At 35.9% G+C, this 13,550-nt stretch overlaps 1 protein-coding gene across 1 annotated transcript; it reads right to left on the bottom strand.

Moving 5' to 3' along the window:
• Positions 1 to 3,142: 3,142 nt before the first annotated feature.
• On the bottom strand, positions 3,143 to 10,370 carry pias4b (protein inhibitor of activated STAT, 4b). The gene is given in 5 exon segments (XM_056469997.1): positions 3,143 to 3,409; positions 3,494 to 3,630; positions 5,372 to 5,532; positions 10,082 to 10,155; positions 10,355 to 10,370. Coding segments are annotated over 5 exon segments (594 nt in total). The 3' UTR covers positions 3,143 to 3,203.
• Positions 10,371 to 13,550: the final 3,180 nt, after the last annotated feature.

Consider the following 13,550-nt stretch of genomic DNA (forward strand, 5'->3'; position numbering starts at 1 on the left):
AATGGAAGAAATATCTACTGTGATTGAGTCAGATACTTTATATTGATTTTAATGTGATTATATGGATATAAAATCACATATAAAACACTAACAACAGAAATGTCTATTGTGATCGATCCAGATACTTTATAATAATATAATTCACTCAGATAATGACTTTAATGTGATAATATGTATATAATTTCACATATAAAACACTAATAGCAGACTATTTTGTTTGAGTCAGACACTTTATAGTACTATAACTCACTCTTGCGATAATATGGATGTAAAAATCACATAAAAGGAGCTGAAATGTCTATTCTGATCGATCCATATAGTTTACATTAATATAGTTTACTTATATATCGACTTTAATGTGATTATATGGATATAGCTTAACTGTAAAATCACTTGTAAACAATCTGAGCTGCTGTCACAACGCACATAACACCACTTGTGTCCTTTTACAACGAGCAAAAATCATATTATCTTCATAAAACGAGCATAAATGACGTTTAAGTATTAAACACAGAGATTATTTCAGATTTCTCCGGCGCGCTAGAGGATGCTGCTAGCTTGTTAGCATCAGTCTATGTGTGTGCGCGGAGTTTTAACGGGTCTGTCAGCGCTCACAGTCTTTATCGGGTAACGGAGAATGAGCTCCAGGACTCGGTGTCGAGCGAAGCAGGTCTTGGTGAACGGAAAGTCCCGGTTGAGGAACCGGAGGATGATGAGGGTGCGGTGAATTTCGGCCCAGCTACTCTCTCCGCAGGTTACCGGAAGCATCAGAGCGCAGATCACGCGCCAACTATCGCGAGATGGGACTGGGAGCAATTTACTTGCAACAAGCGTAACTCGTTTTATTAATAAACTTCGTATTTTACAAATATTACATAATTCTACCTATATATTTTTGTTTATTTATATAAAAAATGTTTTGTCATTTTTGTTCACGGTTCTAGCACTGTCTAAAATCTACTTTAGGCAATTTATTTATTATAAATGTGTTGTTTATGATATATGGTACTATACATTAAAAAAATAAATGGATTATTTCTGCCCTGTTATATCATTTTATATTATTTTTTACTCCAAGGCAATATTTGTAGAAGCTATTTATATTTATCTCTACATTATTTTAAACATAGTTTTTATTCATCTTATTTAATGTTACTCATTTTTCATTCATTCATTCATTCATTCATTCATTTTCTTTTTGACTTAGTTCCTTAATCAGGGGGCACCACAGCGGAATGAACCACCAACTCATCCAACATATGTTTTATGCAGCGGATGCCACCGGGTGCTCCAGTTTCCCCCACAGTCCAAACACATGCACTATAGGAGAATTGATTAACTAAATTGGCCGTGGTGTATGAGTGTGTGTGTGTGTGTATGGGTGTTTCCCAGAACTGGGTTGCAGCTGGAAGGGCAGCCGCTGTGGAAAACATATGCTGGATAAGTTGGCGGTTCATTCCGCTGTGGCGATCCCTGATATCTAAGGGACTAAGCTGAAGGAAAAAGAATAAATGAATGAATGATACTTGGGTGTTAATATGTTTATTAATTTTCCTTGTAAATTTGTTTTGAATTTACATAATTTATTTAATTTTAATCATTTGCTATTTATGGTTTTATTTTATTTCTAAGTTACACAGTAAATTCTTTTTGTTAGTTTTTTTTAAGAGTATTAAACTGAGTTTACTTAATTGGTTTAAAAGTTAATCTACTCACCGGCCACTTTATTAGGTACACCTGTCCAACTGCTGGTTCATGCAAATATCTAATCAGCCAATCGCATGTCAGCAACTCAATGCATTTAGGCATGTAGACATGGTCAAGACGATCTGCTGCAGTTCAAAGCGATCATCAGAATGGGGAAGAAAGGGGATTTAAGTGACATTGAACGTGGCATGGTTGTTGGTGCCAGACGGGCTGGTCTGAGTATTTCAGAAACTGCTGATCTGCTGGCATTTTCATGCACAACCATCTCTAGGGTTTACAGAGGGTTTACAAATGCCTTGTTGATTCCAGAGGTCGGAGGAGAATGGCCAGACTGGTTCCAGCTGATAGAAAGGCAACAGTAACTCAAATAAGCACTTGTTACAACCGAGGTCTGCAGAAGAGCATCTCTGAACACACAACACGTCCAACCTTGAGGCGGATGGGCTACAGCAGCAGAAGACCACACCGGGTGCCGCTCCTGTCAGCTAAGAACAGGAAACTGAGGCTACAATTCACACAGGCTCACCAAAACTGGACAATAGATGATTGGAGAAACGTTGCCTGGTCTGATGAGTCTCCATTTCTGCTGCCACATTCGGATGTTCGGGTCAGAATTTGGTGTCAACATCATGAAAGCATGGATCCATCCTGCCTTGTATCAGCGGTTCAGGCTAGTGGTGGTGGTGTAATGGTGTGGGGGAGATTTTCTTGGCACACTTTGAGTCCATTAGTACCAATTGAACATTGTGTTAACGCCACAGCCTACCTGAGTATTGTTGCTGACCATGTCCATCCCTTTATGAGCACAGTGTCTCCATCTTCTGATGGCTACTTCCAGCAGGATAACGCACCATGTCATAAAGCACCAATCATCTCAGACTGGTTTCTTGAACATGACAATGAGTTCACTGTACTCAAATGGCCTCCACAGTCACCAGAGCTCAATCCAATAGAGCACCTTTGGGATGTGGTGGAACGGGAGATTGGCATCATCGATGTGCAGCCGACAAATCTGCAGCAACTGTGTGATGCTATCATGTCAATATGGAGCAAAATCTCTGAGGAATATTTCCAGTAGCTTGTTGAGTCTCTGACATGAAGGATTAAGGCAGTTCTGAAGACAAAAGTGGGTCCAACCGGGTACTAGTAAGGTGTACCTAATAAAGTGGCCGGTGAGTGAATTTTGTTAATCAACATAAAATGTTTATTTTAGTTTTATATTTACACTCCGTCCAGCTCAAATGCAAATGTGTGCATTTCTAAAAATGTGTGAATATTTGATGCATTTTATTCTTCATCTCATCCACTCGAGTCAGAACTATCCATCTCATAATGAAACTTTATTGCAACCATAATTAAGATTTACAACAAAGTAAAACACACTTAAGAACATAAAGACCACAAAAAAGAAACAAAACTAACCAAAAATGGACATGTAAATGAAGAATTTATAGAAAATAGAGGAAAAACCCATTAAAAATGTAAACAATCATAGTTCAGTCGATAGTTCTGTGCTTTTCTGTGTGCACCTGAGTTTTTCGACCTCTGTGTCGAGTGTTTTTGACTACGCCAGATTTCCTGAAGTGCACACTTTTCTCCTGGATATGTGTGGAAACGGTCTCTTCTTTCTGGAAATCTTCATCATCCGAGGAAAACTGAGTCAGATCCACCACAGCGTCTCTCACTGGTTTACTGTTCACATCTATTATTGAAATGAAAAAACACAATCAGAGCCAAACAGAGATCAAACCGCTTCACAATGCAGAGATGAATCTAGAGGTCTTACTGTGTTTGACAAGATGCAGAACAGAGGCTTTGTTTTAATCACTTTTATCATGTTTTACGGCTTTCCATGTGCTGTCAGACAGATATTCGATCTCCTCCACATCCTCGCCAGAACTCTCCAGAATGTCACACAGCAAACTACAGAAACAGCAAAGCTTACAGAAAAAAAAAGTATATGTACACACACAGCAGGGAAAATAGGTTTTGAACACAGCACCATTTTGCTCAGAGAGCATCCATATATGCAAAGAATACAAAATGAAGCCTCAAGCATTGCTCAGAGTTTCTCACAGAGTCAACAGAGTGATAATCTTGATGCTTCTGTGGGTCTCGTCTATCAAATCTGAGCTTTATTTAGTATTCTCTATTGGATTGGGGTCAGGTGATTGGCTGGGCCATTCTACAGCTTAATTTTCTTTCTCTGAAAGCATCTGAGAGTCAGATAACTAATGTGCAAAACGAGGGGTAGGGGTAAGGGGAAGGGCTTAGGCAGGGGTGTCAAATCCAAACTTGGTAAGGGCCGCACTGAGTGTTGTGAATAAAGTCAGGGGCCGTACATGCACATTTAAAAAAATGTATTTATTGGCGAATTAAAAGTGTAATAACATCTCTTACACTTCATTAAACCAAATTTATCAAAGTAGCAAGATTTTACATTTAATTTGGGTCACATTTGTGTCACAGCAGCTTTTATCTCTATCAAAACATGAAGGTCTCTAACCAATATAAGCATAAAACAGGACAGTAGGCTAGTTTAGAACTGTAGTCTACTTTAAAAACAATTTCATATTCAGAAAACCTGATAATAAAACAAAAAGCCAATAGCTGATATACCACACTGTAACCAGCAACAGATGGCTTCTGATATTGTATTATTAAACTTATTCTTTTAGCTTTGAAAGGGCAACCTGATCATGAAATGATCCATGCCAACTGTCGATGCCTACAACTGAACTTGTGGATTTCAGAGCAAAAATATGAAAGCAATATATTTATCAGTGGGCTATTATAGACAAATAGTAGCCTATATAAAAAATAAATGGTAAGAAACTTTATCATTTCGATTATTTAGCTTCAAAGGACACTTGTAATATATGAATAAATATTTGAATAAATATTCTGCTTCCCACCATGGTTGAAATTGTCGATATTCTGTGTACACTTTGCGTTTTTTGCCATTGTGCTAGTCCCAGACATATTTGACCTTGTTTACATTAAGCGTAACGTTATGCTAACGTCTAAATTAGAGAGGAGGGTGAAGCGCAACAGCACCACCTGCGTCTCAATATTGTAATTGTCCCAGATCAGAACTTCGTTACCAAAACTTGTTGTCGGGCCTGATTAAATGTTTTGATGGGCTGCATTTGGCCCGCGGGCCTTGTAATAGACGTGGGATAAGGGCTAGACGGAATCTGCGGACGTTTTTTGATATTTCTGCAGAGAATTTTGGTAAAAATCTGTGGATTTCTGCGGAATTATTTTGGGAGTATCATAACTAAAAACTTAATATATAAAATAAAAATAATATCTTTTTAACTTAATGTTTAATGTTTAACTTTAATGTTTAAAATGCAAATCCAATTAGATTCACTTTATTTGGTAAACAAAGCAAGTTTCTCATATAATACATCTACTAAAAGACAGAAAATATTACTTTATAAACTGCATTGTACATAAATCAGATGAACATTTTCATATTAGTCAATAATATTACTGTAATTATGTTAAAAACTGAGTAAATATAGATTTACACACATTTACTCAAGTAAATAAACAGAATTAATGGTGGGCTAAAGATCTGCAGAATTCTGCGCACGCAGATTCCATGTGGGCCGAGCTAAGGGGTAGAATTGGGATTGGACAGTGAGTGTGTGTTGACCTGTCGATGCGCAGCTCATCAAACGGGGCGTATCTGTGGCAGACAGGGCAGCTCCACCTGGGTTTCTTCTCGTTCATCTGGAGATAGAAAGAAGCGTCGAAACACTGGAGGTGAGCGCAGCCTCTGGACCGACACGGCACCGACATCCGCAGCTTCACCAGCTGGAACACACACACATGATGAGAAACACACACAGAGAGATTGAGATGCTGTGCAGATGTAAAACAGCTGTGCGAGTATCATTTGTGCTTCATCTAAAACTCCACATCTATAATCCTCTTAGTCTATGCTGACATTATCTTCAGCAGCTCAAACACTCTAATGCACAGGCGGAGCATGTGTAAGGCTGGGGAAGGCTTAGCCTCTCCCTGGCCAGAGATCACGGAGATAGCAGTAAAGAAAAAAATGCTTTGAAAACAACGGTGTAAGGCAGAAAATGAATGTGATTTAATGTTGATGATTAACACAACACTTTAGCTACTGTAAGTTTGTCAATCAAATTTAAAGTCCCCCTCCGCACAGAAATGGAACTGTCCAACCCCGCACTTTGCACTGATGAGCACTGCTTTTAACGGGAGTTCGCATCAGCTCTGAAAACCAAACCAAAAGTGCTGGCCAGCGGACTATTCTGATTTGCTGGTCAAGGACATCAGTAATAATATGACAAATGAGTATTACGGGAGAGGTATAATCATATATTACTCTGGTTTAACTTGTTTTCAGCATTAAATGAAATTAATAGTTTCACTGTAACGTAGTCTAGCCTATAGTGGAGTAATCTTGTTTAGGCAATCGTTTGGAGTTTTGCATTTCAAAAGGTCAAATATTTATTGCTGAATTACAAGTTCGGTTTTTGATTGGCCTCGTGAAAAAGAGAATGATTTCCAAATCTTGACGAATTTTTGCGATTTAACAACCAAGACAACATCAACACTTAAAATGCCAGGTCTAAAAGGAGGATTTTGATGCATAAGGTAGGGCAGTGGCTAATATTTATATTGACTGCCATGCCAAACACATTTTTGTTTGTTAGACAAAAGGCTACCATTAATATATAATATAACATAACATAATATAACATAATATGATATAATATAACATAATATAACATAATATAATATAACATAATATATAATATAATATAATATAAGATAACATAATATAACATAATATAATATAATATAATATAACATAATATAATAACATAATATAATATGATATAATATAACATAATATAATATAACATAATATAACATAATATAATATAACATAATATAACATAACATAATATAACATAATATAACATAGCATAATATATAATATAATATAAGATATAATATAACATAACATAATATAACATAATATAATAACATAATATAATATAACATAATATAATAATATAATATAACATAATATGACATAACATAACATAATATAATATAACATAATATAACATAATATAATATAACATAATATGACATAACATAACATAATATAATATAACATAATATATAATATAATATAACATAATATAATAACATAATATAATAATATAACATAATATAATAACATAATATAATATAACATAATATGACATAACATAATATAATATAACATAACATAACATATAATATAATATGACATAACATAACATAATATAATATAACATAATATAATAACATAATATAATATAACATAATATAATAACATAATATAATATAACATAATATAATAACATAATATAATATAACATAATATGACATAACATAATATAATATAACATAATATAACATAATATAATATAACATAATATAACATAATATAATATAATATATTATAACATAATATAACATAATATGACATAACATAATATAATATAACATAATATAATATAATATATTATAACATAACATAATATAACATAATATAACATAACATAATATAATATAACACAATATAATATAACATAATATAATATAATATATTATAACATAACATAATATAACATAATATAATAACATAATATAATATAACATAATATAATAATATAATATAACATAATATAATATAACATAATATGACATAACATAATATAATATAACATAATATAATATAACATAATATGACATAACATAACATAATATAACATAATATATAATATAATATAACATAATATAATAATATAATATAACATAATATAATATAACATAATATGACATAACATAATATAATATAACATAACATATAATATAATATGACATAACATAACATAATATAATATAACATAATATAATAACATAATATAATATAACATAATATAATAACATAATATAATATAACATAATATAATATAATATAATATAACATAATATAACATAATATAATATAATATATTATAACATAATATAACATAATATGACATAACATAATATAATATAACATAATATAATATAACATAATATAATATAATATATTATAACATAACATAATATAACATAATATAACATAACATAATATAATATAACATAATATAATATAACATAATATGACATAACATAATATAATATAACATAATATAATATAACATAATATAACATAATATATAATATTATATGATATAATATAACATAATATAACATAATATATAATATTATATGATATAATATAACATAATATAATATAACAATATGACATAACATAATATGACATAACATAATATAACATAACATATAATATAATATAACATAATATAATATAACATAATATAACATAACATGATATAACATAATATAATATGATATAATATAACAATATAACATAATATAATATAACATAATATATAATATAATATAACATGATATAATATAATATACTATAACATAATTCATATTATTATTATTATTATTATTATTATTATTATTATTATTATTATTATTATTATTATTATATACACTACTAAGTTTGGGGTCAGTAGGATTTTTAAATGTTTTAAATTAAGTTTCTCCTGCTCACCAAAGCTGCGTTTATTAAATCAAAAATATAGTAAAAATAGTAAAATTGTGAAATGTTATTGCACAATTAAATTAAATGATAAACTACTTTTAATCAGTTATTTTATAATGTATCCCAGTGATTTTAATGATGAATTTCAGCTTCATTACTCCAGTCTTCAGAGTCATATGATCCTTCAGAAATCACTCGTATTAAATATTATTATTATTATTATTATTATTATTAATGGTAATGGTAATAAAAGCAACAAGGAGTAATAATTTCATTTAAAACTGCATACAGTAAGTAATAAATAAATATTTAATAAATATTTAACATTTTTTTTATATTTAATAAATGCCGCCTTGATGAACAGAATAATTGTAATGAAATTATTAAATAAAATGAATAATAATAAAAAATAAATAAACTGACCCCAAACTTTTGACCGGGAGTGCAGATCAGTGGGTGAGTTTAATAAAATAAGGTAAGGTGCGTGTTGAATATAATAGACGTTTGTTGATGGGCGGTGCTTTTGTTAAAACCTCTTCTTGGTCGGTCGCAAATCTTTTTAAATGCATTAAAGGGCAGCACATATATTAGCCTTACCCTGGAGTCTGCTCACCCTCTGCCTATGCTCTAATAGCTAATGGACAGACGGCTGCTTCTCACTCAGGGCTGCCGTTTATGCTAATGAGATGGAGAGATGGGCACTAGTGGGCGGGGTTTTCCCACATACAAACAACCCAGGCTCAATCTGAGAACGTAGTCCGTGGACGTTTCTGGAGGCCGCGAAATACGTAGCCGGGGGTACGTACGACTGCATTTCATTTTTTTATAAGCGAACGCTGCGGGGCGGTGTGACGCCGTTCCCTTCGGCGCTTGCCGGCCGCTCGCCTCCGTGTGGAGGGCTTTCCCGCTGCAACCAGTTTGTCTGGTTAGCTCTTCGTGTACTCTGGTGGACTTGAGGCGCAGAGAGGGGCTGACCACGACAACCGGGTTCGAGTCCGGGGAAGAGCGGTTCCAGAAATCAGGTAAGAAAACAAAAACAAAATCCAAAAAATGAAGCGAACAAGTTCGTCACAGGGTGAGAATGTGGTCAAAATCCAAAAACGTGGTAAAAATCAGACGAGAGCTTTTCTTTTTCTGGACGGCTTTTGTGAATCGTCGTTGGTTGGTTTTAGGGACAGAGGAGGGTGGGTCAGCCGATTGGCCGGTCGCACAGTCAATCATTCTGTCATCCAGGCAGACAGACGGAAGGTTGTTCGACAGCAGCCTCTAGCGGGTTTACGCGAGAACGGCGCGGGGAAAAAGCGCACACAGCGGCCTCTCGCGGACTCGCGAAAACAAAAACTGCAAAAATACGTACCTCCCGGGACGTATTTCGCGGTCTCCAGAAACGTCCCCGGGACTACGTTCTCAGAATGAGCCTGGGTTGCATACAAAGGCAGAATGTCAATCAAAGTGTTTCTGCAGACTGGTTTTATCCCGTCTGATTTGTACAAATACAATTATTACACTTCAACTGGTTATGTTCACATACTCAACTGAGTTTAAACCCCTTATTAAAGTGATTTTTGCATGTTTAAAATGACTTATAACATTAATAAAAATTTAATATTATAATATTATGTTATAATAATTCATTAAAAAGTTAAATTAAATTTAAAATATGCAGTGTATTTACTATAGTCTGTGCTCGACCATGTTCCTACTTACTGGACAAATGAGAGACACTTGTAGTCCTGTAGTGGCAACCTCAGTTTCAGGGTCAGAGCGCAGTTTCTCTGAAACTACCAAAAGATAAACAATTAATAGTTAATCCACATACTAGCATAACAGATCAATTATATCAATTACACCATAACAAAAACTGACAACTACATATGAAAATCACAAATAAAAACAATAATTGAGTTTCAAAATTCAACATTAAGAGTGCATGAAACTGATATCCTGAATAAATGGATTTTCAGCACACTAAATGCCTACCTGCCAACAATCCCATTTTTCCTGGAACTCTTCCCCCTCCCCCCTCAGCTTTTTAGTACCGTCTATAACACTCCCGGATCGCGAACTTTGGTATAGTATCCGATCGCAGTCGCTGCCCAAAACCCGGTGTGTAGTACAGTTGTGTTCAGGGGTGGAATGGCCATCTGACAATTCTGGCAAATGCCAGAAGGGCTGGACCATTTTTTAAATGTGGGCCGGTCAGTTTTTACATGCAAGATGATGATGATAGTAGTAATAATAATATTATTATTAGTCTGCTGGTTTTGAGGTGGGCTGACCCAATCAGAGGTTACGCGTACATCAAAAATCAGGCAAAGAATGTCAAACAAACAGTACGTGCAACACAAGCTAATTGTCAGAGATGGAATATCTATTAGATTAGATTCAATGTATTGTCATCACACATGTACAAGTACAAGGCCACGAAATGCAGGTAAATGGAACCCCCCGACCGTGCACAGACATCACAACTCCAGGGAAGACAGGTCACAGGAGGTGGAACAGGAAATAAGATACATTCAGGAGAGAGAGGCAAACGCCAGAGCAATCTAGCACAAAAACACACCGACAAGACATAACATTGCCACAGGGGATGGGAACAGGGGGTGTGGATATAGTCCGGTAAGGGCGGGCAGCCATTAGGTCCTGCAGCCATGGAGGCCCTGGTCACAGACCCGCCTACCCCCTCCAGTGGGTGAAAGCATACGAAGGCGTTGGATTGGGGCCAGGAAGTGTCGTGCTGTGTATCTGTGTGTGTGTGCGTAAGCCTGTATAGTCCAAGAGGTGTCCTTGACGGGGATCAGGAATTTCAGAGCGTCTCCTTATCTTGCTATCCGGGAGAAGTTGTTTTCCTCCAGCCGAGGCCGTCTGGCAGGAGAAAAGAAAACACAGGGAAGAGTAGAAAGATACTTCAACTTTAGGTCAATACCTGCCGATTTCACAGATATTTAATGTCCATCACTCGTCTCCAGATCTGGCCAAATCTTGTTGCAAAGCTGCTAACTTCACCCCGATGTTTTCCAGTTTGCGATCCAATATTGCAGTCTGATTATTAGCAAGCCTGCCCATCAGCGCTTCAATCAAGCCGGCCAGCCTGGTGGGGTTTTGAGCAGCACTGACCGCTTTCGTCAATCGTCGATACCTCAGGGCCCCACATAAGCCCATCAGCAGAAACCCTGTTATCAAAGTTCCGAATAGGTAAATGTCTTCAATATCCTCCAGAGACAGAGCAGCCAGGCACAGGACGCGCCACTTCTCCCACCCGTCCATCACGTATCCAGCTGCAAACGTCCCCGCAGGACAGGTGGTCTCCCCCGAGCCCAAACTTCTCATCGAGAAGATGGTGTCAATCGCATTCAGAGACCAGTTGATCAAATCCATAATTCCTTATTTGTTTGGATAGCAGGGCACGGAGAACCTCAGAGATAGAATAAGACAGAGACAAGAGGAGCTAGCGAGGAGAGATATGGGACGGAGAGGGAAAAAGTGCGCCAGCCTTCGCCGAGAGCCAAAGAAGAAGCCATATTACATATGGTACAGCGTATATACACCATCTGTACACCAATACAAGTAGTGAACGTGCGTGTCTGTGCGTGGGGCTGTGTCGGTGTGGTAATGTGGGCTGGTAAGGCTACAGTGCCACGGCTGAATTTTTGTCCCAGTCCGCCCCTGGCTGTGTTAATCAGACACCTCAGTCTCCCGGATTTTCAGAGACAAATGTTGGCAGGTGTGGCTAAATGCAACACACACTTGATTATTTTATGTGGAATGAGTAACACTAATTAAATCAGCACCACATCCATATAATCACCAAGACCCCTCTGTAATTCAGTGTGTAGATAAACACAATTACAGTCCAGCTATAGGAGGGCTTTAAAATCTGCCAGGGCTGGGCACCTCCGCAAACTGATAGAAAATAATCATAACAATCCTAGATTCTTATTTAACACAATCGCTAAATTAACAAATAATCGGTCATCTTTGGAACAAAACGTTCCACCGCACACTCGCTACAATCCAACTCGCTCTTTAAGATCTCAAAACTCAGGGCTTCTGGTAGTACCTAGAATAGCAAAGTCGAGTAAAGGAGGTCGAGCCTTCTCATTTATAGCTCCTAAACTCTGGAATAGCCTTCCTGATAACGTCCGAGGCTCAGACACACTCTCCCAATTCAAAACTAGATTAAAGACCTATCTGTTCAGTAAAGCATACACTTAGTGCACCACTTAGGGGGCTTCCACACAGGTTATGCGTCTTGTTGATATACACTGTGAACATCAGCTACGCTAATTATTCTCTTTATTCTCCATTTCCACCTGGGGATACTCTTCCCGAGGCCCTCAGACTATGCAGAGTCACTGATTCGATCCAAGACCAACGACGAGATGATCCCAAGGTTTCCATAATCCTGGACCAGGCCGTATCCTGAGCAGCTACTGTGATGGTCATGGAGGAGTGGAGAACATGAGACTGATTCCTGTGACGCTCCAGAGACAGACGAGTCTTCGCTGAGGCCAGCTTCCAGCCTCCGCCACTGACACTGCAGCTCTGCACAAGACGTTTGGCCAGCGGAGAAATTAAAATGGTCGTGCCCAACTGAGCCTGGTTTCTCTCAAGGTTTTTTTTTTCTTCACTTCCGCCATTAGTGAAGTTTTTTTCCCTCTCCGCTGTCGCCACTGGCATGCATGGTTCGGGATCTGTAGAGCTGCGCATCGTTGGATTTGCTCTTCAATATTTGGACTCTCAGTAGTGATTATTAAACCACACTGAACTGAACTCAACTGAACTGAACTTAAACACTACAAACTGAACTACACTGTTCCTATTTACTGTAACCTTTTATGTGAAGCTGCTTTGACACAATCTACATTGTATAAGCGCTATACAAATAAAGGTGAATTGAATTGAATTGACAGTATTAAATACACACACTCAGACTCACAAATCAGGGGTTTTCCTGACTCAAATTTGATTGGAAGTGGTATTTTTGCTACTTGACCCAAACACATTTTGCATTAGTATTATTGTAAAGTTATCAAACATTCATTTATTTAAAAAGGCTAAGATTAAATGTAATTAGATTGTAATTATTAATTCTCTTTGCAAAAAAATATATAATATAATACAATATAAATATAATACAAGCGACACGGTGGTTAGCACTGTCGCCTCACAG

Source organism: Danio aesculapii, chromosome 2, assembly GCF_903798145.1.
Source record: "Danio aesculapii chromosome 2, fDanAes4.1, whole genome shotgun sequence".
Taxonomy (NCBI): Eukaryota; Metazoa; Chordata; class Actinopteri; order Cypriniformes; family Danionidae; genus Danio; species Danio aesculapii.